The 27,183-nt window shown below is 45.0% G+C and overlaps 2 protein-coding genes across 2 annotated transcripts in view; both read right to left on the bottom strand.

The window, feature by feature from the left end:
- Positions 1 to 6,035, bottom strand: part of LOC125943531 (putative protein TPRXL) — a 19,322-nt gene extending 13,287 nt beyond the window's left edge. Inside the window, exons 1-2 of the mRNA XM_049662889.1 lie at positions 5,910 to 6,035; positions 2,468 to 2,596 (exon numbers count right to left, since the gene is read on the bottom strand). Of these exons, the coding sequence (XP_049518846.1) occupies positions 2,468 to 2,596; positions 5,910 to 6,011 (231 nt within the window). The 5' untranslated portion in view covers positions 6,012 to 6,035. The remainder of the gene's footprint in view (positions 1 to 2,467; positions 2,597 to 5,909) is intronic.
- A 1,793-nt stretch (positions 6,036 to 7,828) lies between these two features.
- On the bottom strand, positions 7,829 to 25,521 carry LOC125943529 (uncharacterized). The gene is made up of 5 exons (XM_049662888.1): positions 25,338 to 25,521; positions 22,414 to 22,499; positions 19,046 to 19,385; positions 16,971 to 17,044; positions 7,829 to 7,984 (listed from the first exon to the last, which is right to left on the bottom strand). Exons 1-5 carry the CDS (start codon positions 25,519 to 25,521, stop codon positions 7,829 to 7,831), a joined length of 840 nt encoding a protein of 279 aa, XP_049518845.1.
- Positions 25,522 to 27,183: the final 1,662 nt, after the last annotated feature.

Raw genomic sequence — 27,183 nt, 5'->3', positions numbered from 1 at the left:
CTGCCGACGCAACAATGGGTGATCGTCCGCGACTGATTTTTTAACACGCTACGCTGAGACGGAGGCGATCCCACGAGCCACGGCCTCAGAGGTAGCGCACTTCTTCATGCGCCACATCGTCTTGCGTCACGGTGCTCCCTCCACTGTAATAACTGACAGAGGGACAGCATTCACAGCACAGCTTATGGACGAGGTTTTTGAATTGAGCAACACCAGGCATCGCAAGACGACCGCGTACCATCCGCAGACCAACGGACTTACCGAGCGACTGAATAAGACGGTGACAGACATGCTCGCAATGTACATCGACGTTCAACACAAAACATGGGATCGGATCTTGCCTTACGTGACCTTCGCGTATAACACCGCCGTGCAAGAGACGACGCGCTTCACGCCCTTTCGCCTTCTCTACGGTCGCGAAGTCCAGACGATGCTGGACGCTATGCTGCCGTGTCAAGACGCTGACCTATTGACAACTGAGGCCGAGGAATTTGCAGAGCGTGCTGAGGAAGCCCGGCAGCTCGCGCGGCTGCATATCGGCCAGCAGCAGCAGGCAGACGCACGACGCTACAACATCCGCCACAGGGACGTGTCCTACAACCCCGGGGACCAAGTTTGGGTGTGGACCCCCGTTCGCCGTCGTGGTCTCTGTGAAAAACTGCTGAGCCGGTATTTCGGTCCGTATAAAGTGCTCCGCCGCGTCAGTGACGAAAACTACGAAGTTGTTCCGGACACATCATCGCAGACACGGAGTAGGACACAAAGACAACCGAGCTCAGACATAGTTCATGTTGTGCGCATGAAGCCGTACATTGCGCGTCCGTAACTTTTTTTGTTTTTGTTTTTTTTGTTCTCTCATTCCCTTCCTTTGTTTCTACTTTTCATTTATGTTTGGGAGATTGCTTCTTCGTTCATTGACTGTGCCGGCGTGACGGCTACCTTTTTTGTGTACTTTCGCTTTGCCTGCCTTCTTCTTCGTTGTCTTCTACGCCTATTTTTTTTTAGCATCGAGGCGATGCTTTTGTTCGGAAGGGGGGATATTGCCACCTGTAGGGTCGAGGGCAAGAGTGGGTCGAGCCCAAGAGAAGAAAGAAGACCGCGCGCCCCCCTCTCTGCTCGAGCCAGCCCCGACGGTCGCGTCTTCCGAGGCCAGCTGCTCTACGGGTTATTAAACCTTCAAGTCTACTTCTAGAGGCTCGTGAGAAATATATATATATATTATATATATATATATATATATATATATATATATATATATATGTGTATATACGACTTCAACACATACATACAACACACACACGAATATATATATATATATATATAGATATATATATATATATATATATATATATAGATATAATATTAGATATATATATATATATATATATATATATATACGTTGTGTTTTGTTTGTCTGTATGTATGTGGTGAAATCGTGCTCAAAGACGTGCGACGTAATGCTAACGCAATTATCTCGCGTTTACCACTATATCGGCACTCATTTTTTTTTTTCAGTTTCAACAACCTGAGGCTGCATGGGAGGGATGCATTAAGCTTGCGCCGGATTATTACGGTTACGAATACAGCTTCTATTCGTACACTCTGTATTTGCGATACAAATACAATGTGGGCCCTTCAGAGCAATGTAGGACAAAATGTGTCGGTGGTGCGCTCGCATGCTCATTGAAAGCCTATTTTTATGCGCGGAGGTGGGCAGCGATTATTGACATTGCGCGTGTGCTGCGGCTATGTGCTGGCTGGGTATTCATGGTTGCGTACCCACTAAGAAAAATAGGATGAAAGTGAACACGTCGCTGGAATCGAGCTACCGAAAAACGTTACTCTCTGGCTTTTTTTCCCCTAGTAGCTCCCGATGAAACTTGAAAGCAGCTCAGCTGGGTGTGATCACCAGATGCATTTGCGTGGTCTTACTGGAAACCACTTGAACGGGTATCGGTCAATCTAAGCCGAGGAAGCGCGAGACGCTAGCTTCAACAATTGCAGCCTTCCGTTTCAAGTGAGCATGCAGTCTTTGGTGGTGGCAATGCTCATAAGTGCAGCAATATCTAAAATGGAATAGTAAGATAGTCATGTCAGAAGAGCTATGAACTTGGGGGAAAACTCGTAAAACAAACTGTCGCAGCTCACGCGCCACTTGGCGAGATTTTGTATGATGTTCATAAGAAGGAAGGAAGGAAGGAAAGGTTAACCAGTTCAGGCAGGGAGGTTAACCAGTTCAGCACAACCGGTTTGCTACAACCGCTGGTTTTGTTCATAAGAAATTGTGGCCGAAACTGTATAGGGTGCCGGCTTGACAAACCAACCGTCACAATTGGCGCTTGAGGCATGATCATTCGAAGCGGAAAGGTACAAGCTAAATGCATTGCAAAAAAAAAAGCGCACGCGACTGTTGGCGCAGCAATATCCATAGACTGTAGAGGTGAAGGTAAGACAGTGCAGGCCTTACAAAATGAAGCAGGTCCACTGTGGTACTCAGAGGTTGTGGAGACGCAGACATATCCATGCTGCCAGTTGGCGAATGTCCTTTCGGCTGCTCTGAATCACTTGTCAATCTGTCTGTTTCATACACGGTTTCCTGGACGAAGGGAAACAGTGCCAGGTAAGTGATGAATGGTTGTCACATGTTGCTGTGAAGGGCGAACATAAAGGAATTTATGTTATGTGCATACGCTTTCCTAAGAAAGCTGTATGTTGTAAAAGAAACTGTAAAAGTATGTTGTGCTTACTTTCCAGCCACTTACCTCATTCAATATAAAAGAAACGGCACGTGATCAGGTAAAGAAAAAGAGTTGAGATCTCAACTGTACTGTGGCATTGAAATTACGGAGGAAAAGATGCTCCGATCGGCACGTCAATTACAAAAAGGAGAAAATGCAAATACATGCTTGCACGACTCTTTAACTGTATGTGAGCAGTTTAGTCACAATAAAAACATGTGTGGAGTTGTGGTTACGTTCCGGGTACGCTGACATACATTTAGTAGAGGTGGGCGAATATAGACTCTTGCGAATGGCTGTGGCTAAAGATATCCACGTCCGACGTCTCCCTTCAACTTTCATTACAGGTACGTTCGACGCATCCGGCAGTGTTTTTATGGGAGTACGTCTGAGGCATTGCGTTTATTTTTGCTTGTTTCACGTTAAGACATGTCGGGCATAAGCACGCTTAACGGCTAAATACATGCTTTCCTCACGTCAGCGCTCATTCTTTGTGTATTGCGGTGCAGCGTGTCTGAGTCGGCGCAGGCAGTGCAGATCGAAGGGCTTATCAGTGCTGCAACAACTGCTGCATCTGCTTCCATAGCGTTGATGCGCCGCTTTCACAGCAGCAAAACGCATTCGATTAAGTACCCCCTCTACTCCGACGCGTTACTATGACAACGTGTGCTTCTCTCAAATAAACCAGTGATACAATTGGTCCACCGGTCCACTGATCCACTTAAATTATTGGTGCAAATGCATCCGCGTTGCAGCATTTCGCAATTACGAAGGTGTCGAAGTCGAAACGGCGATTCACAAATTAACATCAACGGTAAATAACCGAAGCAGAGCAGGGCAACTCTTCTCCGAATAGTTTGCTCCACTGACCGCTACTCAATTCACCTTCAGTTTTCGTTCGCAAACAGGTGCGTGTAATTCTTACGTACAGATTGGTTTTGTCGCTCAAAGCTGTCATTTATTGACAATTCTTCAGAAGACTGCGTTAATCGTAGTGCTATTTAGACGAATAATAGACTTAAAAATTCGTAGCGCGAGTTATGCCATCGTATGAGACTTCGTCGTTCTGCATACCTTTAGAAGCATTTTCAGCTGTGTCCGTATAGAAAACACACTCTAGTTTGATGCTGTTTCGTCTACTTAAAGCAGTCAATCCTGTATAGATGGGTTTCTGCGCAGACGTGATGTGGACTATACGTGCAGTGGCTCACTTCGACGGTAGGTGATGCTGGCGCGGATGGGGGCTCGCTTTTCTGCCGAAACAGGCGGCGGCACTTTTGAGTTCAACGCGTAATAGATGAGTGCGTGCTATCGACGGTGGGAAGCGCACAATAGTTTTTTTTACTGGCGTCGAAATCAACAAAAATTATGCGGAGGAAACATGAACAGTTGACCAGCAAGTGGTCAATATTACGAATACACACACAGCCACAAGCAATTGTGTTAAGATAGCGGTAAGAGCTTCGATTGTGCGCTGGGTACCTGGGTTTGATATAAATTCACAATGTTTTTCTTTCTATTATTTTTTTGCCTGCGCCAGTTTTCCAGACGTGGCGAGGGCCTTTTTCAACACTTGCGTACATCTGGCACGGGAAGATGACAGGGAACAGTGCGTCTTCGTTGCAGCCGAACAGCCGCATGCACCGAAAAGTGGGGTCACGCTTTAATTGGGTTTACTGCGCCGTTCTCATATGCGTTTGAGAGCTCGTGCGAGAACAGCGAAATAAATGCAGTGTATAAACAGCGCCATAGACGTTCTTATACGCCTGACCGGCGGTGCAATATACCAGTTTGTCGGGCGGCAGTGGGGACGCGCAGCTTGCTGTACATGTTCGTTGTCAGATCTAAGTGGCGGAAACATTTTTGGAAAGTCAGAGAGGCTGTCGCGGAAAAAGAAAAAAAAAAGCGCTGAACACAAGATTACCTGAAGAAAAAATGAGCCACGATGTGAAATCGAACCTGGGACCACAAAGTGCCAAGTCACTGCGCCACCAGCGAAGCTTACTGGATCGTTTTTTTTTTTCAGTTATGTATACCAACGTCGCATAATTGTTGGGGCCATCGCCGCATTATTTTCGTTGATTTCGGCGTTTTGAAGGCCGATTCTTGCGCGCTTTTCGTCCATTATGCTCTGGTCTTTTGTGCTACAACGTGTTTGTCTCCTGGAGCAACTTCTAAACGCCTCATTCGTTAAAATGACGAGCCTTCCGCCGCGCTGGCGCTGATTGAAGTCGGGGCGTGCTACTGATCGCAGGTTCTCTAGCTTCCTTGCGCAGGTTTCCACCTAGCACTTTTGATGACAGGAAGATATGCGGGTATGATACGCAGCTCTGTACGTATTTTAACCACTTTATTCTGAAGGCAGTGCGAAGCTTCGCGGAAAGTGGTTGCAGAAGAGCTGTCTGCTTATGAATACTCCCTATCTTTAAGGCGCCAAAATGAATTGTTCGCACGTCCGTCCGACGTAGCTTTAGACATTTCGCATACAAAAACAGGCTGATGATGAATGTGCGCTTAAAAGCACACGGACGTTATTGTATAAACTGCAATGGAATTCAGCCGCCGCAGCTTTGATCAAACTCGCGACCTCGAGCTCAAGCAACAGCGGTGTGTATATAATTTATGACATATTCTTTAGCAAGACTTCGGAGTCGGTTTTGGAGAAATGTTTGGTTAATTTCGATATTCGAAAACACCGGATAGTTCTTATTTGAATACCAATACGCATAGTTAGAATATTATATTTCTATTCAAAACCTCGAATATTCTCCCACCCCATATATCTGCGCAAACGCCACATGTACACAGGGGACCACCGTTAAGGAGAACACTTGAAAAAAAAAAAACATGTTCGGATTTTCCGCTTTCGTGAGAGTGCAATAGCCTAGATTTGCAGCAGATAACTTGTGGTTGGTAGCTCTAACTCCTTTCGACATACCTGTGTAGTGAGTGCACTGTCATTGCTTCCGCAGCCGCTTGCAGCTAGGCCGCCATAAAGTGAGAGGCGCGCATTTGAGTGTTCTCTTTAACAACGGACCGCACTGTACAGGGCGGAGTAAGTGGACACACACACAAAAAAAGAAAAGAACTATTGCTACGAATCGTGCAAAAGTAATCAAACTTGAAGTTCCTACCGGGTTGGTGTCGAGAGTAGCGAAGCAGGTTGCTTACCTCCTTCGAATCGGTGACACTCGATAATTTGGGAGACAAGGACAACGCCTTGCTGTTTAGCGAGTAGTGCTCGGACGAGTTTTCAAATTTTGATTCCCACATCCCTGTAGTTTCAGTTTGGCAGAATTTCTGTTATCTGATTAAAAGATAGACAGACACGCCATGCATCAGTCAGGTTACACACTAAATATTACTAACATCAGGTATCTGCCTAAAGAAATAGCAGGGGCGTTCGAGCAGTAAACTTTTGAAATCAAATGCAAAAATTCGAGGAAATCGACCAACTAATACCGAATAAAATATCGATTATTTTCTCATTTCTAAAGCATCATAAAATATAGCTTTACATAGAGTCCTTCTGACAAAAAAAATAAATAAAAATAAACTAGGCTTATAAAGGGTGTCCTACGTTACTTTGGCCAAAGTTTAACAATATGCAAATGCAACGTAGCTGGACATGAACCAAGATTATGTTGTATGCCGTCGTTTGGAGATACTCAGATTATTTCTTGCATTCCGCCTAAATACATAATTAGTCTTAATTGATTAACCACCTTCTCAATTATTATAGTTAGATGAAAAGTGTCAATGAGAAAATTGTAGGGCAAGATTGAAACACTACAGATACAGCTTTCCGTTGCTAAACACGTGCGATACATAAAAGTGTTTTTTGTTTCGAGCGTGAAAGAAGCCCGCGAATACACGCAAAATTGTCGCGCGACTGGCCGCTCGGGGCATGCCTGAATAAAGCCTTCCGTGTCACTTTGTGCGGAAATTCAATAACACAAACTCGTGTTTCGACTCTTTATGCACTCACATAAAGCTTCGCTGTATACATCCTCCAATTCGTTGGGACTGCTGCTTTTTCATATTTTTTGACATCGTAGCTAATCTGGTGAATGCGCAGCACAACGACCACTGTGGGCGGTGATGTACACGTTTGTTCAAAGTACATTGATCAGCTGACTAAAGAAGTTGTGAAAGCTATTGAGGTAAATGGCACAACTGATAATTCCGTAAGGTGCCGTTTGGTCGATTTGTCAACAAGAACTGTGATTCACAGTCTCAGGATTTGTACTTTGCTTTATTATGTCGCTGTTGCAAGGTGGTACTTATAACGGTCACGGTCTTTCTTTTCTAACAGAACCGGGGTCCCCAAATTTCAGTTGTCTTGCGTGTTCTATTTGCGCAATACTGTAGTTCATGACGCCATACCAGCTAGCCCATTAACCGTCCACTTGAGCTCTTACGCATAGTGCGTGTCAGGGCTCTTGCACGGAATATACGTAAGAGATTCCTAGCAAAATACAACTGCCTAGCAAAGTTTTTTAAAGATAGCAAATATTCTCATAAAAAATTTGAGCGAAACGCACGGCCAAATTGTATTTAGGAAAAAAATATTAAAAAGAAACGTCGGCCACGTGCACTAGCTGAGAAAGTTCAGGGATAAAGGAGGTATTTCATCCTAAAGCCGATTTGCTATGAAACCAATATTTCTGCTGGTTTTCCCAGTGATTGTGTACTTAGTGTACAATAAAATATCCTGCTAATAACTAAATGCGTATTGCGCAAGAAAGGAAGGATTAGGCAACGAATTCACCAATCTTTTTGCTCGTGAGCGATATTCGCTCCATTTACAGGTCGCCTTCACTTATAACTTGTCCAGCATCAAGAAAGGCGTGTATTTGCTCTTACAAACAATTCTAGTGCAAGATAAATTTTGTGATTCCGGTCCTTGGTATTTCTTTTGAGTGCGTAGCAATAGGCAGGAGTTCAAGTGAGAGCCGCGGATAAAATGCCTGTCCTCGTGCTGACACAGTGGTGTTGCTGGCTTTGAAGCACCCACGATATTTTTCTGACGACTGTTCCACCTCGGTATCCTGCTGTTGATGCTCCCCAAGAAGTTATGGCGCAGTGCGTTAAGCTGTGCGAATGGTCAGAATTCTTACGGCACTAAATTCAGTGATCTTTGAAGAATCAGCAGATGCGGGCATATTGTCATCTCTCGGAGAAGATGGTTGAGCCATGTCTGTCATCGGCATCCCGGACATTTCGGTTTCCGGACTTTCTGTTACCTGTTGGGAGAGAAATTGTGCGGGGGATTAGCAATAATGGTCGTTTATGGGCTATTTGTATTTGAGGACGCTTGAGAAAGATGAAGCCTGAACATTTGTTCAGATAAGAAAAATCAATCAATCAATCAATCAATCAAAGCTTATATTATAGTACCCAAGAACAGCTACAGAGCCTTCGTACTGGTGCACTTGGAAAGTAATACGTGACACCAAACCTACAGAGTACTCAAATGTGGTAGACAAAACAATGTGAGATAGAGAAACAAAAAGGGAAACAGAAGACGAGGAAACGGGCGTAAAAGGAACTGCTCATACAGCATGATTATCTACAGAAAATAGAAAACTCTGAAATATGTCAACCCAGGCAGAATACTTCTTACGTGTTTTTCCGAGTCGAGCCATAGGACAGTCTCTAATGCAACAAAGCCGGCCAGGAAATGCGGAATGCTGCCTGATATACTTTTGCGGCACGAAACATTGCAGATGATCAAGAAGCTTTGGGTAATGTGTAATGCAAAGTTTTTTCTGATGGAGGAACAAAAGGGCGCATTTAATACGTCTCGATTTTAGAGGCGTGAGTTATATATGAGAGCGCTCGGACTGTGGTCGCCAGAATGGCAAAAGCGGTGCTCGAAAATAGGTATCAACTTATTTTGGGCACGTTCAATGAGGTCAGAATTAGATTTGCCCGCTCCACCCCAAACTGCATAGGCATACTCTAGTAGTCGATGGCACACAGTAGAATCCAGTTTCAGAAAGGCAACAGGGGAGTGGAAGTCATGTGATATGCGACATACAATTCCAAGAACGCGAAGGACACGTGGTTTAGCATATTTAAGGCTTAAGGGGAAACTTAGCGTTTTGTCCAAGTACACACCAAGACCTTTCATTTCATCGACCCTGGGCAGTGAGCATCCCGAAGGGTGTATCGAAATTTCACATGGTGTTTTTTTCGCGTATAACTTAACACCACAGTTCTGGAAGAATGTAAGCGTAGCTTGATGTTTCTTCAACAGTTTGAGATTGAGAATATCTCTTTTTGGAGGTCAATGCAGTCGTGAACATTGTTGACCGTCTTAAATAACTTCAAGTCGTCAGCATATAAAAGGAATGAGGAGTGTCGAACAGCTGACGAAATGTCATTTATTAGGAACATCAGGAAGAGAGAGGGCCAAGAACAGAAACTCCGCTACTGCATGATCTTATTGCTAACAGATGCTTTGTCCATTAATGCCAACGAATCACGATCTACACTCGCACGGAGTCGGAACCGCTTAAGTATTGCTTAGGTAATTTGATACCATGGCATTGATGGAAGGGGCGTTAATAATACCAGGGCATCGATGTCCATTTGCATTAATTTTGTAATAAGGGGCTCGTGCCAAACTATATCTAATGCTTTACTTAGGTCAAAGTAAATAGCGTCTAATTGGCCCCTACTATGTTCGTTGTTGTGGAGCACCCTGATGTCACGCTATGCTGTTCATCTAATACTATGTTCTTAGCAGTAACAGAACGCAGATTGAGGGAACATAGACAAACCTTCTGGCTCTCTCATGTCTAGTTGTACGATAGTGTACCACGTAGCAGAAGACTCTCCGTAATGCTCTAGGAGCAATATAATAGTGTTTGAACTCAATTTCCAGAAGTGCCGTAAAACAACTGTTTGTATAAATAGAGACTTAAGTTACGGGAGACCAAGAGACAAAAAAAAGAAAGAAAACACCACCCAAGCACTCCGTACAGATGGTTAACCAGCGAAGCTGAACCGTGCGGCCCCGGTGTTTAGCAGTGGGTTAATCCCGACGCTGTATTGAAGCATTTCTCAATATTGGTTACAAGTTTGTGTTTCAAGTGGAACGCAAGCGCCGATGACGGGCGGATGCTGCTAACCACGACGCCAAGCTAACTCGAGAAGGTTGGCGCTATCTTCTGCAGCCCTTGAGGGAGCACGGCTCAGCGCCATATCGAATGCATGCGACAACGGCGAGCGGAGGAGGAGGCGTTGCGGGCCGAGCAGCGTCAACGTGGCAATGGCGGGAACGCGGTCGCCGGGGCCAACGCCCGCTTTCGGTTGGAGTTTCCCGAGCGGCACTTTGACTTCAGCTGCGACGAAACCTCCACGTTGAAATAGTGAAGTGGAACGCGAGCGCCAATGGCGGGCGGACGCTGCTATCCAGGACACCGAACTAACTCGAAATATCGAATACTTGCGACAACGGCGAGTCGAGGATCCGACGTTGCGGGCTGAGCAGGTACGACGGAGAGAATGACGTCACTAACGGCGCTGCCAATGGGACGCGCGCTTGGGTGCGACGTAGAGAACGACGTAACTGATGGCGCAGCCAATGGAGACGTTTATAGAAACATAGGACGAACGGTTTTTCGTTTCGCCTAGCTATATACAGCTTTCGCTGTAATTAGCATTGTCAGCCATGGAATATTTGTACGTAATGGAATTTAGCATACTCTTCAAGATGCTATCAGTTCGGCACTGCCAACGAGCAGAACAAATAAACTGTCAGTCCTTCCACTGGAGTGGAGATGGAAGATCAGCGAAGCTGTACTACGGTGGGAATTATGTATTTCCAATCATGACTATTAAGATATGATGGTGTAATTGGTTTTTTAAGTATTAAAGAATGAGAAATATATATTATGCGGTGGTTTTTATTTATTTAGGGACCACAGGCACCATGGTCTTATGGTCTCTACGGTACACCACAATAAGGTATACGGCAGAGGTTGGCACGTTCTTCATAAACACGTCACCAACGCCGCGCGCGTTCGCTGCGAACGCGGGCAAAACGCCGCCGCCGTCGACAACAGTTCTGCGCGTTGCGAAACATCAATTGCGATAGCAAATTAGTAGCGAGCTAAACGGAGTAAGGATAGTAGTTTTATCGGCTGTATAAACTTCGACACATTCGCTGACTAACTGAATTAACAAGGATGGTGTCAGCGCGCATACGCAAACATGAAAATTTGAAGGACACTTCGTAAATTCCAAAGTGTGTTCGGCGAAAGCCTGTGGCCATTCGACTAACTATTCCACGTCTTTTTTGTGATTGCTGAGAGAGTGTGAGGGGGAGAGGCCACAGCTCGCACCGTTACAGGGCACGCGGACAGACGGACGGTCGGACGCCGCCGCATGCCATCACGTGATTGCTGAGAGAGTGTAAGGGGAGAGACGTCATGGATACGCTTGTTCGTCGTCTGCTAGCGGCATTTTTGTCGGGTAAGCTCATACATCCTGCATTTTAAGTTATCTGCTTCTTTAAACATCTGTGCTTGAAAAGAACAGAACAGAAAAAAAACGTGCGTAACTATGGGCGCGTGTCTATTTGTTCCCTTCAGAATTTTTCTGCAGGCAACGCTGCATATAAAACAACCGAGCATCTTTCGCAGACGTTCAATCTGTCGTCAGATGCTAATATGGCTAGAGTTCCCGATGATCAAGGCGGTCTATTGTTGATCTTTCACTGAAAGGCTATTCCCAGAGGTATATTGGCTCTTTAGTTAATAATTAAGGCCTATGAAGAATGTGAATCGGATAATTCAAGCTTATAAGTGTGAAGGTGGCATTCATGATGCACCCCGCGCGCCCCGTCCTAAAGCTACCACAGATGACGAAGACGCAACCACTAGTTGCATGCTGTTGTCCAAAACCCTTTCTTGCCTGCCAGAGCAGTTCACGAGGAGTTAGATTTAGACGTTTCGGATACCACTATTCGACGTCGCCTGCGTAGTTCAGGCCTTCGCCGTTGCGTCACAGCACAGTAGCCACTATCTATGGCTGTCAACAAGGACGCACGACTGGCGGTTCGCTGAGCTGCACGAATCATGGACAGCACAAGAATGGGGTCGTGTCATCTTTTCGGATGAGTCCACGTTTTCGACGTGACAAGACCAAAGACTGCGTGTCTGGAGACTGCCAGGTACACGGTTAGGTAAACGTGTTTTATTTTGTTTAACAACGCCACGCAGGAACGTGCAACGCGTTTCTGCCAGCGGGAGATCAAGTGTGAGCGTGTGGGGCACGGTTTCGACATATGGTTTTGGGCTCCTGCAACCTATACGTGGGCACTTGTCATCCGAACAATACTGCACTATTTTGAATAATTTGCTGCTGCCATACGCGAGCAGTTTATTCCCCGACGGCAATTATCTTTTCCAACAGGACCGGTCCCCGATCCACACGGCACGGGTTGTGAAGGACTTTCAGGCAGAGCACCACATACCCCTACTGGAATGGCATTCAAAAGGGGCAGACCTGAATGTTATCGAAAACGTGTGGGGACACCTGAAAGCTGCCTTAGCAAGGAAGCCCCTTTATTCCGCAACTTCGGATCAGCTGTAGACAGCAGTCAACAACGAGTGGGAAAGTCGGAAGGCCGATCGCGAATATGTTCGATCACTTTATGACTCGTTGTCGTCCAGAACAGCTGCAGTCGTTGCCGTCAGTGGTGACATAACTCGATATTAGATTAGTCCTTATTTTCTTTTCTTGTCGGGCGTTTGCTTAACTTGAATCGCAAGATTGCAGTTTTCTTCAATAAATAGTTCAAATATAAACTGTTTTATACTCATTTTCCATTCACACACCAATCTTTAATCCAGATGGAACTTGAAATGCAGGATGCATAAGCTTAGGAGACAAAAATGCGGCTAGCAAACGACGAACATGCGTGTCGATGACGTGATGCGCGCGGTGGAAAGGGTATCGCAGAGCACATGCTGCGCATCTGCAATGTTTCCAACAATGGCTGTTACGCGGCGCTGACAGTGCCACCGGCCACGCGCTCGCGTGTTCACCCTAACAGTGCTCATCGCTGTACGTGCGCACGGAGGCACCTTCACTGGGCAAGCGATGACAAGCGATGAATTTTGTCGCTGGGCAGCACGCTGTTCATCGCAATGCATCGCGGAGGCTCCGCGCACGCAGATAAACTGGCGTATTTTCACTGAGCTGCGTCACTACGGACCCTAAAATACCGCACAGCCATTTTGCAGCGGGAGCCGTTACTCCCGTCTCTATGGCTAGAGTGTAGTTTCAGTTGGTAAAGCGGCGGCCTGAATAGCCGCCTCAGTGAAGCACCTGTGGTGAACAGCCAAGTCGCAGCGCTGCGTTGCCACTTCCCTAATAGACAGGGAATGGACAGATCATATTCATGACTGACGTAATCGAACACAGCACTGCAGCGCCCCTGGCGACTGCTCACCGTATGAACTCCCCCGTGCGTGCGACCCTCTAGAATGTATCCGCTTGTAAGCTTTCGCCTCCCTGTCGCCACTCGTGGCAAAAAATTGCAAATTTAATAATTCGCTCAATCTCCGTTTGTCATCACAAATTTATAGCATTCAAAACGAGAACCGATACATTAAGAAATAAAATGTTCGTTATTTTATTTGTTGTACTTTAATGTATTCGATTGAGGGAAAGTGCAGGTGCAAGAATGCACCACATGTGCCCTGTTCGCATTCGACAGAGGATAGAAAGATAAATCCCGAAAGAGGAGGTACGCCCTTGACGCACCAGAGAATGGCGTGGCAAGCGACTCACGGCAATTGTGCAGATAGACAGCGGGACAGTGACGGCATTGCTGAATTGCGACAATACGTTGATAACAATACGCGGCGCTGGCGTGTTTTGTTGCGTAGTCTTCTGTGCATTGAAGCGCGGAAGCACTGTGCCGCGCAGGGTGCGCTCATGTTGCCATACGCAGCTTTATCTCGACATTTCTTTTTGCCTGCTGTTCTTGCACGCTGCTTGCTATCTCCGTTCACTGACTTACATCGAGCGAACTCGGGTAAAACTCGTGCAAACGAGAACTCGGCGCATCCTGCATAGCACCCCAGGACAAATGCTTCGATTAACTGCAAGGTTCTCTTTCTGAATTAACCCGTATGGATTTCCTATTATAAATCGGGTGGAGGATAATTTTTCCGTTTCATGTACTTTACTCTACCTTGCAGGCTTCCATAGAACATATTTGCCATAAAAGATCATTTGCGAATTACAAAATCACAAGGACGTACGCAGACGTCATTCTTGAAGAGCACAAAAATTAGTTCAAGGTAACTCGAGGCAAGCGACACAACATTAACAATAGAAACCTGCAGCTCGAACAAGAGACTAAAGATTAAGACATCACAGAGCTTTCTTTAACTTATGCAGAGTCTTTACCTGAAAAACTTTGCGGGATAGTTTATTGAAATATAACAGGATATAATAAGACTAACTGAGCCGAACCACTGCTCATGCACTGATGCATTTAAACCAAGACCTATTCATGCGAGTTCGCAGAATCATAATAATATGCTGGACTTGCGCTGCTAAGCCCGAGGGCGTGGGATCAACTGCCGGCAGCGGCGGCCGCAGTTCAATAGGGGCGAAATGCAGAAATATCCATGTACTGTGCATTGAGTGCACGTTAAAGAACCCCAGGGGGGTGAAAATTTCCACGGAGCCTCCTACTAAGGCATGCCTCATAATCAGACTGTGGTTTCTGCACGTAAAACATCAGAATTTAATGATACGCAGGAAGAATGCGTAGAACGTGTATGCAGATTGCTTCGTGCGAACGACTGATCAGGAAGTCAAACTTTAAGATTCGCCAGATTTCTGGGGTATTTCGCGAACCTAAACTTTTACTCTGATGTGCGTTAGTCTTATTTGAGCTCTCTGTTCTTATCTCGAGTCACACTAGCTGCTAAATATCATTGCCTCCGCTGCAATGAATGTGAATAGCAGAGATAGCGTTATAGTTATTTGTGCTAAAGTTGAAACTTCTTAGTTGTGAATAACCATAGTATTTTTGCTAACAAGCACAAGAATATTATAAAGTAATTACATCTCGTGTACCTTGCCAATATATAAAGAAAGGTGCAATGGTAGATACAACTTACATTTATTTGGCAACGTACTGAAGCTGTGAAGTTGCATTAAAACGCCGTATAGTGACTGTTGCTGAGCAAATTGACTTTTTGAAAGTGAAAAAATGAATAATAATTCAAAACAAGAGTTAATATTCCGGGTGAGTTTTTTTTAGACTGTAAAGAATCAAAAAAAGTGTTTCTGGTCAAGCAGTACATTTCAAGTCCTTCAGCTGGATTATTCAAAGAGGCGGATATCTACACAAAACGTTGCATGCAATCTACACAAATTACTATTAACTTTTACGTTATTACACTACGGCACATATTGCGATTTACAAATTCCAGCCGGTAAGTGTGCAAGGCATGTTCACTTGGAACAATGCCTGAGCATGGCACCGGTATTGAGATACGCGCCGTCAAACTTGTGGTACAGCAGCACTGTTCCACTTATTCTTATTCTATAAAAATGCCACTTTCGCCATCGTATTTCATCGCCTACTCTGGAAATTATTATCCAAAAACTGGCGCTATCCGGCAAGCTTGTTTTATGTGAATGCATGAATACGCCTTGCGAGCTCACTGGCTACAATTTGTAAACTGCAGTATGTGTCATAAAGTGACTAATTGAAAACTTCATTAGGGAATTTATGGCAATAACCAAATAAACATTTCGATTTCTCAAGCAAGTAATGTCTATCTCTTCATGTAATCCATCTTATGCACTACAATTATGCTATCTTGCACAGGCGACCTTCAAGATTCTGTAAATTAAAAAGAAAAGAAAAAAAAAACTCACTGGACGTAGATCACTACAGTCAGCTCTGTACTTTTGTGTGTCAGTCAATCGTTTGTAAGAAATTTGAATTTGAATTTGAGTTATTTCGCAGCAAACAGCAACAACAGCACTGCTGTGGATGAATACGGAAGATACTGTTTAGGACGGATTCATGGGACCTGGCCACCACGCACACCCCGTAAATGTGCCATGCAACATAGAGAGTTTTCGTGGAGGATGCATTACTAAATGACAGTCAACACAAGTGAATGCAGCAACAACATTTCAGCCAGTAGGATTTGATAAATATTTAAGTGGCTAAAAATAATCAGACAAGATATTCTAACTATGATAGCCGTATGATATATTAAAAGCCCGAAATGCTCCAAAGATAGACAGAAAATTCTAAGGCCGACCAAAAGAACTTCAATGCACTGACCTATTATTCAGACGTATACTTTCAAGTTCACGTAATAAAATATTACTCAAGATTTTTGTCACTATAAAGGGTGTTTAGCGTTGCGGAGTCAATTCTTGTATAGAAGAGGCATCTTGGCAAAGCAACTTCGCACTACAGTCTTACCACCTGCGGCTATTTACACGTTCTGCAACGATATCTCAAAGAGCGTTTCGACGACTCCTTTTCTGGGGCAAATATATAAACAAGATTTTCCCCACGTTCCGAGCTAGCCGCATATCAGTCCCATCAAAATATATGCTGTATTTGAAAAAAAGCATGCTGTGAATGAGCTGGCCTATAGCACTGTTGCAAATGATTCGCTACTACTTGTAGAAGCGTGACCACCCGCTCCCTCTGACACCGCATTTGAATATTCAAAATAGCTCCACACCTGCAACGGACACGCGATACCTGGTATTTAATTATGCAGCTAACTAAACGTGAAAAATTTTCATCACAATGACATCGCGTATCACGGATTGCAAGCATTGCTACTTTTAAGAGCATAAACTCTAATAAATGTTTATGGAAGCACCTCTGTTTACAAGTGACGTCTAGGTTCGTGTTTGCTGCCTGTATAATTTTATTACTTTGTTTATCACGTAGTTCGGGAAAGCCGAGCCGGTATAACGGTAACAAGTTCTTTCTCTCAATTTTACACTTTGCTCATCATCAGCCACCCACGATCGGCGGATCATGGCGATAACGTAGGCGTAGGGCTGCTCCGACTACTGACGAAGTGTGAAAAGGTAAACAAATTGGAATATAATCTGTACATTATCGCTGCAGGAAACTCTCAGTGCTGGATCTAAAGCACTCTTCAGGCTAGTGGCCCCACCAACAGTCCTTTATATCACCTATGCATCGCTCACCGTTTCACCAGAGTCGGATTCACTGCTTGTTCCAAGAGAATTTTCATCACCATCATCCTGAGGAGTCCTGGCCACTGATGAAAAAAAAAGAACATTGCGCATAAGTAAGAAGACCGTTCAGTGTTCATTGACGACCCGCTGCTGTGGCGCAGTGGCTATGACAATGCGTTGCTAAGAACGAGGTCGTGGGTTAGATTCCTTGCCGCGGCGGTTGCATTTAAATGGGGACGAAAGCAAAAAAAAAAAAAATGCTCGTGTACCATACATTGGGTGCACGTTAAAGAATCACAGGTAGTCAAGATTAATCAGGAGTCCCTCACTACGACACGCCTTATATTGGCACATAAATCCCCAGAATAAAGATTTGTAGTTTTGACTGACGTTTTGTGCGGTTCGAAGTGGTTTGTTTGCTGTTCATCAATGCGCATGTACCCACGACGACAAGGAAGTCTCGTTCTGAAATAACTCTGATCGACAATATGAAGCTTATATAAAACACATTGTGAAGTTAGATTTGTTAGTACTGACTAGAATACAGAAATTAAGTCAACGTCAAGCAAATTCTTCCAATATAAATCGCACTACCTTTGACATGACTGGGCTCAGTCAAGCAGAGAGAGTGCTTTTCTCTGCTTTGTCCAATTTTATGTCCAATAAGTTTGATGCCCAGTCGCTGTGGCTTCGGCTTTCAATACGAGTACGGGAGGTGTTGTTGGGCCTTCAGCAAGCATGATGCCATCGAAAGCGAATGTACAGCAGTTTAAATATGATCACTTTAAGTCGTGATACAGATCTGCATACTTTAGCTTCGTGGCTGAAGTTGCAACTTTGCAAATTTTTAGCTAAGCTTGCAGGTATTGTATTAACTTGTTTACAATAACGTATTTGCCGAAGAGATCCATAAGAAGGCCACAATGTATGGGGCCGCTATATGGGTAATTCGGGGGGACCAAACCCAACGGTGACAAGAAAGCCAGATTGAGGCGGAGTGCAACCTTCGAAGAATGCACGTTTGAGGAAAATAACGACAGTCACGTCACACTACTAGCATAAGTTGTGTAATATTAGGGTATAAATTAGGGTGCAGAAACTGAGGTACAGAGCACTCGCGCTCGCTGCAAAAATATAGCAAACTGAACTACTGATGGTCTCAAATGTACTTACCGTTTTAAGGCATTACTTTTGTATTGCATATCTAATAGTTATCTATGGTATAATTGTATGACAAGCTCCTTGTATCTCCATATTTTTGGTCAGGTCTCTCCATTGACATTAACGATCATCCCTGCCTTAGTAACATTTCGAAGAATGTTTAAAAAATAGGCCATCGAATATTGAACGAAGCATCGGAATATGTCAGTTCAAAAAGAGCACAAATAACATTACGTGTGAATATGTCAAATGGTATAATTGCCTTCAATGAACGTAGCCGTTTAGATGCCCTTACAAAAGCGCAGCTTGTATATGAATACAAATAATGTCATGAGTAACTATGACAAAAGGTACAATTTTCTTCGATGAATCTAGCCATTTGGAAATCTTTATAAATAAAAAGGGCAGCTTGTAAATGAACAAGAATTGCGAGATCACCATTGGTCCCAGTAGCACGGCTTACAAGAAGCGCTTAAGTGAGTAAGCCACGCTCACTGCTACATCAACAGGAACCCTTTTTTATGGGCCCACATGTACTGATTTTCATGGCAGGCTGGCTGCAGGTTTAGTAGCAGCCCACTTTTTTCAACCTCGACATGTCTGTATGTTCAAAGAAACTATAAAAGATTCAAAAATGCTTCAATATGATGGCGAAGTTCGCATCACATCCGCACTGAAAAATTTTAATATTTTTAGGTGAATGCTGGTCCCGCTCAGTGCAAAGTGGAGATTCTTGCTTGTGCCTTTTTTTCAGTTCACACCAGAAATTTGCAGGCGACACATGTTGCACCAATCGGGATTTTTGTACCTTACGATAAATATCTACTAAACGGCGCTCCATGCTGAAAAGAGCCTTCAAGCAAGTTTGCTCAGACTTGCGAGAGATTTGTAGTTTTTTGGGGGATACAAAGATATTTGCGTACCTGAAGGCAGGTCCGTCGGCATGGCAGTTTCCTGTTCCGGGAATATTTCATCCGCATCGTCCGGAGGCTCACGTACGGACTTGGATCTAACGGTTCTGGACCGCCTGTGATGCGCACGCGCAGTTCCGCGCCGGTGTGGTCCTGAGGCCTCATGATTACTACCGGAAACAGCTGTTGAGATGACCACTGGTGGCACGACCTCCTCCTCCGTTTCTTCTGTGTCGAGGCGGACTCGTTCGGCAGCCGCCACTTTGCGAGGGCGTCTCCGGTCGAGCCCTTGTTTTGCTGGCGCTATACTAGCGTGGCTGGCAACTGGTCGCCTCGTCCGGACTGTAGGAACCTGCATCGTGCCCCGAAAAACAAAATGACTTTCTGTACAAGGCACCTGGCAGGAGTGCTTCAATAAGCAGGCTGCTTATCAGTTGATTTTTTAAACACTGTTTGCTTTTTGGTTCCCGCTAAAGGTTGTCACGACACTGCTGCAAGGTATTACTGTCGCAGTTACTAAATCTTCAACCAAGGCAGGCGTTCAAAGCAGAATTGAGACTTGAAAAGACGCCAAGAAAGGTCAATGAAAAGATTCAATTTTAACTTCAATTTTGATTCTGTTTAAAATAACCCGTACAGTTGAATCCCATGAACTGTATATATGTCTGGATGTATACAGCCAGATTTGTTTCTTGTTCTACCAGTGTTGATCACTGTAGAGCCTGAACTGTTCGCTTGGGAAATTGCTTGCTCGCGGTTAATATGCACAGCTACGTGAGCACGGTGAAGTCAGTGCTGCTAAATAAATGCGGGTTTACAAACTGCGGAAACAGGTCCTGAACAGTGCTTAAAATACCTTGAACGCGAGAAACTGTAGCTATGAAGAATATAAGAGTTACTTCAATTGATAAAGAAGCCTTTGCTCCAATAGACGCCATATGATTATCAAACAATGGTAACTAATCTCTATCTTATATATTACCCTGCTTCCATTAAAAAATAACTTCTATATTTTAACGCCACCCTACTCATGTTGGAGACGCCATGCGCTTACGCGCTGTGAAATATTTATTTGCTAAAATTTTGTCCCTGAAATGCTTGACACCCCTTCATTTATTTGGACTGCTTTGGGTCATTGAAATATATGTATCTGCAGAATTTTCTCCCTTATCTTTATCTCTTCAACATTTAATAGGCACAATGCCTTTGTACTGCGACACCACTTCAGGTCAGTGAAACCTATTAATCCGGATATAAGGGCGAACACTGTTCCCCCAGAGCGAAAGATATGTCATAGTGCAAGCAAGTGATAACAAGCCATCAAGCTTCGGGCAGATTCGAAAGGAGGCTTATAAGGTTAAATTCACTGTGTAGTAGTAATTACGAAACGTAGTTACGAAACGTAGGCTTATTTCACGAGCATCCGTCTCCGATAGCGGTGCACGAACTGAATTTAAAGTTGTCTATGAAGAGAACAGTAGGCATCTTTGTAAGTTATTTAACTGTGATATTAAAATTTCCTGATGGTTCACTGTTTATGTTTGAAAGATTCAAGGGCACAGTGCTTTTGTACAGCGACCATAGTTAAATCTTTAGGAATAGGTTTGCGGTGTCCATCTTTTCCGTTACGCCATCATTGTCCTCATCAGGACACTCTCTCATCGTCAACTTCACTCTTGCCGTAGGGCGAAAAAGAAAGTACTTCGTCCATCGCCATTGGGCATCAATCCAGTCCCCTGTGGCAATGTGGAGTCCGGAGGTGGACGCGTCAGTCATTGAGCTCCCTCTTGCGTTTGACGTAATATAAACTTCATTTGTTTTAAGTGAAGTGCTCCAGATGAACAAACTTCTGCCGTACGCTTTACCGTAGGAACCGGTTACTGCAGTCAGCGCAGACTGTTTACTGCAGCCCGACGGCTGGTCCACGTTCAGCACTTAGTCTTCATTTATGAATGAGGGAAGTGAAATTTGTATTCACCCCTGTGCATATGTGAAAATATTTTAGACAAGTAACATTCAATTCACTGTAATGCTTATGGGCCATCTGAAATATTTCCATTCGTGCGGAATAGTAATGCGGCAGAAATAGGAGCTCTTGGCCGGTCCTTCACTAGGTTTTCCGCGATTTAACTGCATGTAGTGCAGCTTGACGGTCAAACCAATTCGATTTTCCATGCGTGATCGAGTCTGTAACTGCCTTTGCGTCAAGACGCCGTTATGTAGCGTGTAATGTGCCATCCGTCACCTGTCCTCTGACAGCGTGAAAGATGTTGGATCGCATCTTGAAATCACCGCTTACTGCTTTTACAGTACCAGGAGCGCTATAACGTAAAATGATTCCAAACTGTTTTGATTCCAAACTCCTGACGTCAAATTTACGTAACCACCGACGCAAGCATCGGGCAATGACCCGCAGCGTTGTCTGACAAACCCAATCAAACGCTCTCCTCGTTTATAGGAACCCGAAGAAACCCTCACCTTTGTTCGCTTTCAAAACCAATAAGATTGTTTACACTCAGCGTTTAAAAAAAATCTAATTGGCTGACAAGAGGCGAGAAGCACGCTCTAGTGGAAAGGGCTTCGATGGTAACAAGCCAGAACAGTTAGATAACCGCATGATAACCGCATGAAGAGGGTGGTGCCGGCTTCTCCGATTGGTCCGCTTCGCCTTACTTAGCTTGCGGTGGCTGGTCGAAAATCACAGCGGCGTGCAACGGAAGGATAATAATGCCGATAAAATCGGATCCTCAGCAAGGAAGAGTTGGCAGAGCGATGTCGTATGCATGCCGAAAGGGCTCGATAACGTTTTACTGCCACGCAAAAAGGTTTATCATGCGCAAATAAGTACATATGCTCACCGGCAGGTGCGAGTAGCGAGGGCCTGAGCGATCGGCGGGCAGCCAACTTCTATTCCTCTCTGAACGGGGCAGTCTGTGGCTATTCAGAAAAATTTTCAGTTTTGTTCGGCATATTAATGCATTTTTTCGCGTACACGTCAGTTTGACGTGGTGAGTTTTCTCAGTGTTGTGAGGTCGCGTGACAGACAGGCTAAATAGGCGTAGCCAGAAAATATTGGACCGATAGCAGAGGGCTAATTGTGAAAAGGCGTCAAATCAGGAATGATTATTTTTCTTTTGTGCGGATTATTCGTGCATAATCAGTGTGTACACGTTATATCAGATGGGGAGCTATCGCGGTTTTCTTGACGTCGCGTGACAGGCAGGCAAAGTTGGAAGTGGCCCGAAAATGTTTTGACCAATCGTGGAGGCTGATTGCAGAAATTGTAATCGAAACAGTTTGGAATCATTTTACGTTATAGCATCTCAGATAGCCACAAATGACAAATGCAGTACGCATGAGGTGAAATACATAGTACTCACGGATGTGGTTGTAATGTTTCGCGTCACCGCTCTCCAGCCTGCTTGATGGATAGCTCCCTTCGGGACAACCGTTTCTGCGGCAAAGACTGACGGTGAGAGAAAACGTGGAAGACGTCATTAGTTTCTCGGTTACATAACATTATATTCAATGCACGCTGGCGTTTCTGTTTTCTGAAGCCGCAGTTATTACTGAACTCTAACTCGATTTGGGCCACCTTTAGTTGGTGCTACTCGTATTCCAGGGTGAAAAGTGCTTGACCGAGCGTTGACAGATAACCTATATCAGAAGTTTCTTGTTGTGTAGGACTGTGCGTAACTACTAGCGGAGTACCCTATAACAATAGCAAGTAACCTAGCGAAATCAATCTCAAATTTTATTCGCGATACATCAGAAGTGATACATAGAGAAATATACAGGAGGAGGTCCAAAGGTTCCAAACCGAATGCGGGATCTCCTATGAAGACGTGGAAAAAGTTGGAACCACGTAAACAAGAACGTTCGCCTTAATGGTCTTCATTTGACACTCATAAATCTTTAGTACCGATATAAACCAACCAGCCGAGCAACGAACAATCTTAAGCATGCCTAGGCAGCAAATCCATCGTTGAGGAGGGGCAGACGAGCACACACAACTCATATGTTCTGACCAATATTTGACATTGACTAAAATGCCCGTATGTCGTATCACGGTTTTGTGACACCCAAACCCCCCCCCCCCCCCCCACACACACACACACAAAAAAAGAAAAAGAAAATGGGCCGAATAAAGTTATACATAGATCCTTCTACAAGATTCCGTAAACTTGTGGCAAGTTTGCTACAGGGTACTCGGCTCACGGCAATAATTACAGGTTGCATAAGCACTTGTTGTAGGCTCCTACTGCCACGGGCGGTAACTTTATAGTGTACTGTAAGCAGTGCGGTTGATCGTCATTCTAAGATGCCACCTGCATTAACGGAAGAACAAGAACACCCAAATGAAAGAGAAATCGGGAAAGCCTTGCCCAACGATATGACAATAGGGCCTGAAGTTTGCAGGAGGGCACTTTTGTGTTGCTGAGAAAAGAATCTGCGCGTTTATCTCCTTTCAGTAGGAATACCTGTCTTTCGTTTAGTTTTATTTGTTGTTTTCATGTACTTGGATGTCACACCCTCGAGCCACTGGGCACCCATATGTAGGTCTGCGTCATAATGTTTTCGCTGGAATGAATCGTTCGTGAGCCCAGGGTCTTTCCTCTGCCACTCTGCCACTCTTCCGGGTTCATCTCCCCGCCAAGCGTGCTCCGTTCGTTAACCTATCATGCAAAACTCTATGCGCTTAATCTACACTTGAACATCACGCTTGTAACATCCATAAGCAAAAGCCAGTCTGGTATAAACACCAAGCAGTGCCTTTGTCCAGCCTGTTTGTGGTTTTCCAACGAGCTCTATTTCAAAGTGCATAAATTCCGGTGAAGACCGCACCAATTAAGATTAGCCTAATTCATGCACGAAACCGCGACGCCTCTACATATGAAAATAAGTATGAATAGTAGGTACAGAAATTATGATGTCCTTGGAAAGCTTCTTTGTTATCCTATAAGAAATTGTGCAAGTAATCTAGTGCTCGCTTTTACAGTTATTTTCAACACTTTAGCCGCAAAGCAAAGCTGCTGTATCGACAGGACGACAACAACCACTACACTCAGAGCTGCCGACGAAAATTATTACAGCCAACCCTGACACTCCATAGTGCCTACGAAGCCTACGGGACCAGCATGGTGGTTTCCTCAGAATTGGAATCATGGCTGTGTTTAGTCTTCGTCCTTCTGGCTTCGAACCACTTTGTGAATTGGCAAATTGGTTATTTTAGACGAAGTATTGCGTTATAATCGCTACGATTTGCAATAGTTATGCAAGTGCGCATGAACTTCTTGCCTTCACGTGCCTAGAAAAAGTATGCACCGGAATAATGAACGAATTCCTTTTGCTTAATTCTCTCGCCATCAGCTGTTCTCGGCCGGCCGGTACTGGTCATAGCAGAGATGGCACGCTGCTTGGATCACTGACGAAACATGAAGAGTAGCTAGCATTGAAATACAACCATTACATTATTTCGGCAAATTTCCCAAACTTAGAAAGATAATGTGTAACAAACAACGCCATAAAGGTGTGCCGAAGCTACATGCATGATGTTTAGAGGAATCTATATAGTGTCCCTGATTTCAAACGTAGATGAACGAGCGCAAGCTACAAATTCATCAGCACACTTTTTTTTTGTAGGGAACTTTCTGACTATACCTACTGTAAGGACAGTGCTTCGTGCGGACTTTGATGGTCATCCGACAATCTACGCTCTAGTAACACCGTCGCGCTGAGGATACGAGTGTATTGGTAAGCTAGATGGTTGGCTATTAATATTGTGAAGACAGCGTACTTGTTGATACATGGACGAACAGCAATGGTGACAAACACTAGCACTGTACTGGAACTGAACGATTATCACTGCGCGAGAGGCGTTTACATTTATGCTAGAATACAACGCATGCGGAGGCACAATGGGGCAGAGGAAAAGGAGGGGGGAGGGGATTCTAACGCATCTGATAGCCATAAAGGCAAGAGTTGGTTGTGCTTAGTTGGTTAGGTTTTTTGGTTGGTTCCACGGCTTGACCGCGTTTCATTTACTTTGCGTTACAGCCTAAATAACTTATCGCTTTCGTGCAACTATTTGATTTTTCCCCTTCCACAAACCACACTTCACGGGCGCATGCATGCGTTGCATTCTAGCACGAACACAAACGCTTCTCGCCCAGCAATAAACCTTCAGATGCAGTTCAGCTCTATTGTATGTCTCCATCGGTGTTCGACCACGTTTTCACAAGTGTGTATCCTTAACAGCAATAACCACCGTGCACTGGTTCATAGAATACGGGTGAGCGCTCACTGGATGACCACGCCAGGAGGCCTCTGTTAATGCTGACGGCGGCGACAAAACACGTCGCGCACAGCACTAACAGGGCGCATCCACAGCCGCTGATCTTAGGCCTGAAGAGCCGGCACCAGAGCAGCGACGTCGGAATCTTGCCGACGGAGGTGGTGCTCGCCTCGCTCACGGAACTCTTCGACATGGTTGCCGTAGAAGTTGACGGCCTGGAGGCCATCGGGAGCTTCGCACCGCCACTGCAGGTAACGAGCAGGCGTCCGCTTCCCACCGTTGTTCTTCTTCTACTTCAGCTGCCATGCCGTCGCCTGGTGTTGCTGTGGTTATGGCACTGTAGCTCTAACCCACTATGGAGGTAAGTTGACTGTGAGCCGGTTGGTAAAAAAAAACACGTTAGAAAGTATGCTTGTATAGGGAAACTCAAAGTCGTCTCGCAATAAACGAAACTCAGATGCGCTCGAGTTCGTTGCGAGTCTATCATAACATTATTTAAGGTGGCATTGTAGCTCAACGTTCCACGTTGAGCTACAAATAACTACAAATAAGTGCGTAAAATTACATACCTTTCGTGTCATTTTCTAAAGCATTTCCGCCATGAGCATTTTGTTTGCGTAACATTTGCATTAAGATTTGCAAACATCAAAATTCACCACCCAAGCGCTCCGTACAGATGGTTAACAGAAGCTGAAAGGTGCGGCCCCGGTGTTTATCACTGGGTTAATCCCGATGGTTTATTAAAGTATTTACCAAGTATTGCTTACGTCTTTGTGTTTCTTAATAAGATTACACACAAGTTCGGCTGCGACAGAGAGAATGACGTCACTGACGGTATGCCCGCAGTCTGCTGTTGTCGCTTGCGTTCGATGCCTCGAGTTTTCTCGGAGGCGTGGTTAGCAGCATTCGCCCGCCATTGTCGCTTGTGATTCTTCGAAATTAAATTGCTTCAAAATTAAATCTGTCCGCTACGTAAGACAATGAATGGCTTATACCCCCTTAATCTATGGCTCATACACCTGTAAACGCGACCTCCCCAATACGACGAAAGAGGAGACGTGAAATTCTACGCTGGAACAATGAGCGGCAACGCAGCCAGCTGTGGAAAAAAACGATGACGACGACGAACGCGGGAGCTGTGGCACGAGCGCGTGCCGAGCACGATCACGAGCGCAACCCAAGGGGCGCCAACGAGACAGCTGCGGAAGAAGACGACGATGCCCGAGCCAATACTGATGATGATAGTTTTCTCTGGAGACCCGAATAACCGGCGTTTTTTCGTGTCGCCTAGCCATATAATGCTTCGTTTAGAGAGACAGCTTCGCTTACACCGATACCCGCATAAGCGTGAGATTCGCTGATCGTGTTCTTATTTTGGCAGCTACGCTTTATCTCGCATCTTTCACGGCATTGCTTCACTTCGCTCTGTTGTGTACCAAATGTTATAAAACGCTGGATTAGACCGAAAAAACCTGCTTGATTTTATCGGTGTAGTACTCGCTTCTGTTGTTTTCGGTCGCACTCAGCCTGCGACGTGCAGTGTGTATTGAGCGGCTCTGGCCACAGCCACTTGCAGCGCGTTCGAAATATGCGGAAATCCATCGATATATGCGCAGGGCGACCCGTGCGATAGAGTGAGGGACTGAGTGAGCGGAATAACTTTTATTGGAGGTCCGGCGAGGACGGGAACTCGTCGCGTACCCGGCTAGTCCCTGTCGCGGGCACGCCGGACAGCAGCCAGGATTTGCTTGTCTGGAGCGAGGCTACGCAGAAGCGAGTGCCACTCCTCCTTGCTGAACTTGGGGGTTATCTCGACGAGCACTTTCAACACACATATATAAACTTAATGGCTGCT

Source organism: Dermacentor silvarum, chromosome 2 (genome assembly GCF_013339745.2).
Source record: "Dermacentor silvarum isolate Dsil-2018 chromosome 2, BIME_Dsil_1.4, whole genome shotgun sequence".
NCBI lineage: Eukaryota > Metazoa > Arthropoda > Arachnida > Ixodida > Ixodidae > Dermacentor > Dermacentor silvarum.
This window is presented reverse-complemented; position numbering and strand designations above follow the sequence as displayed.

What these genes read in the sequence shown, in the direction of transcription:
- LOC125943529 (XM_049662888.1), bottom strand. Translation starts at nt 25,521, where the DNA reads ATGTCGAAGAGTTCCGTGAGCGAGGCGAGCACCACCTCCGTCGGCAAG. An exon ending in GAAACATTACAACCACATCC is followed by an intron (nt 19,386 to 22,413) that starts GTGAGTACTATG and finishes GGCACGATGCAG; the next exon opens with GTTCCTACAGTCCGGACGAG. An exon ending in AATCCGACTCTGGTGAAACG is followed by an intron (nt 7,985 to 16,970) that starts GTGAGCGATGCA and finishes CTCTCCCAACAG; the next exon opens with GTAACAGAAAGTCCGGAAAC.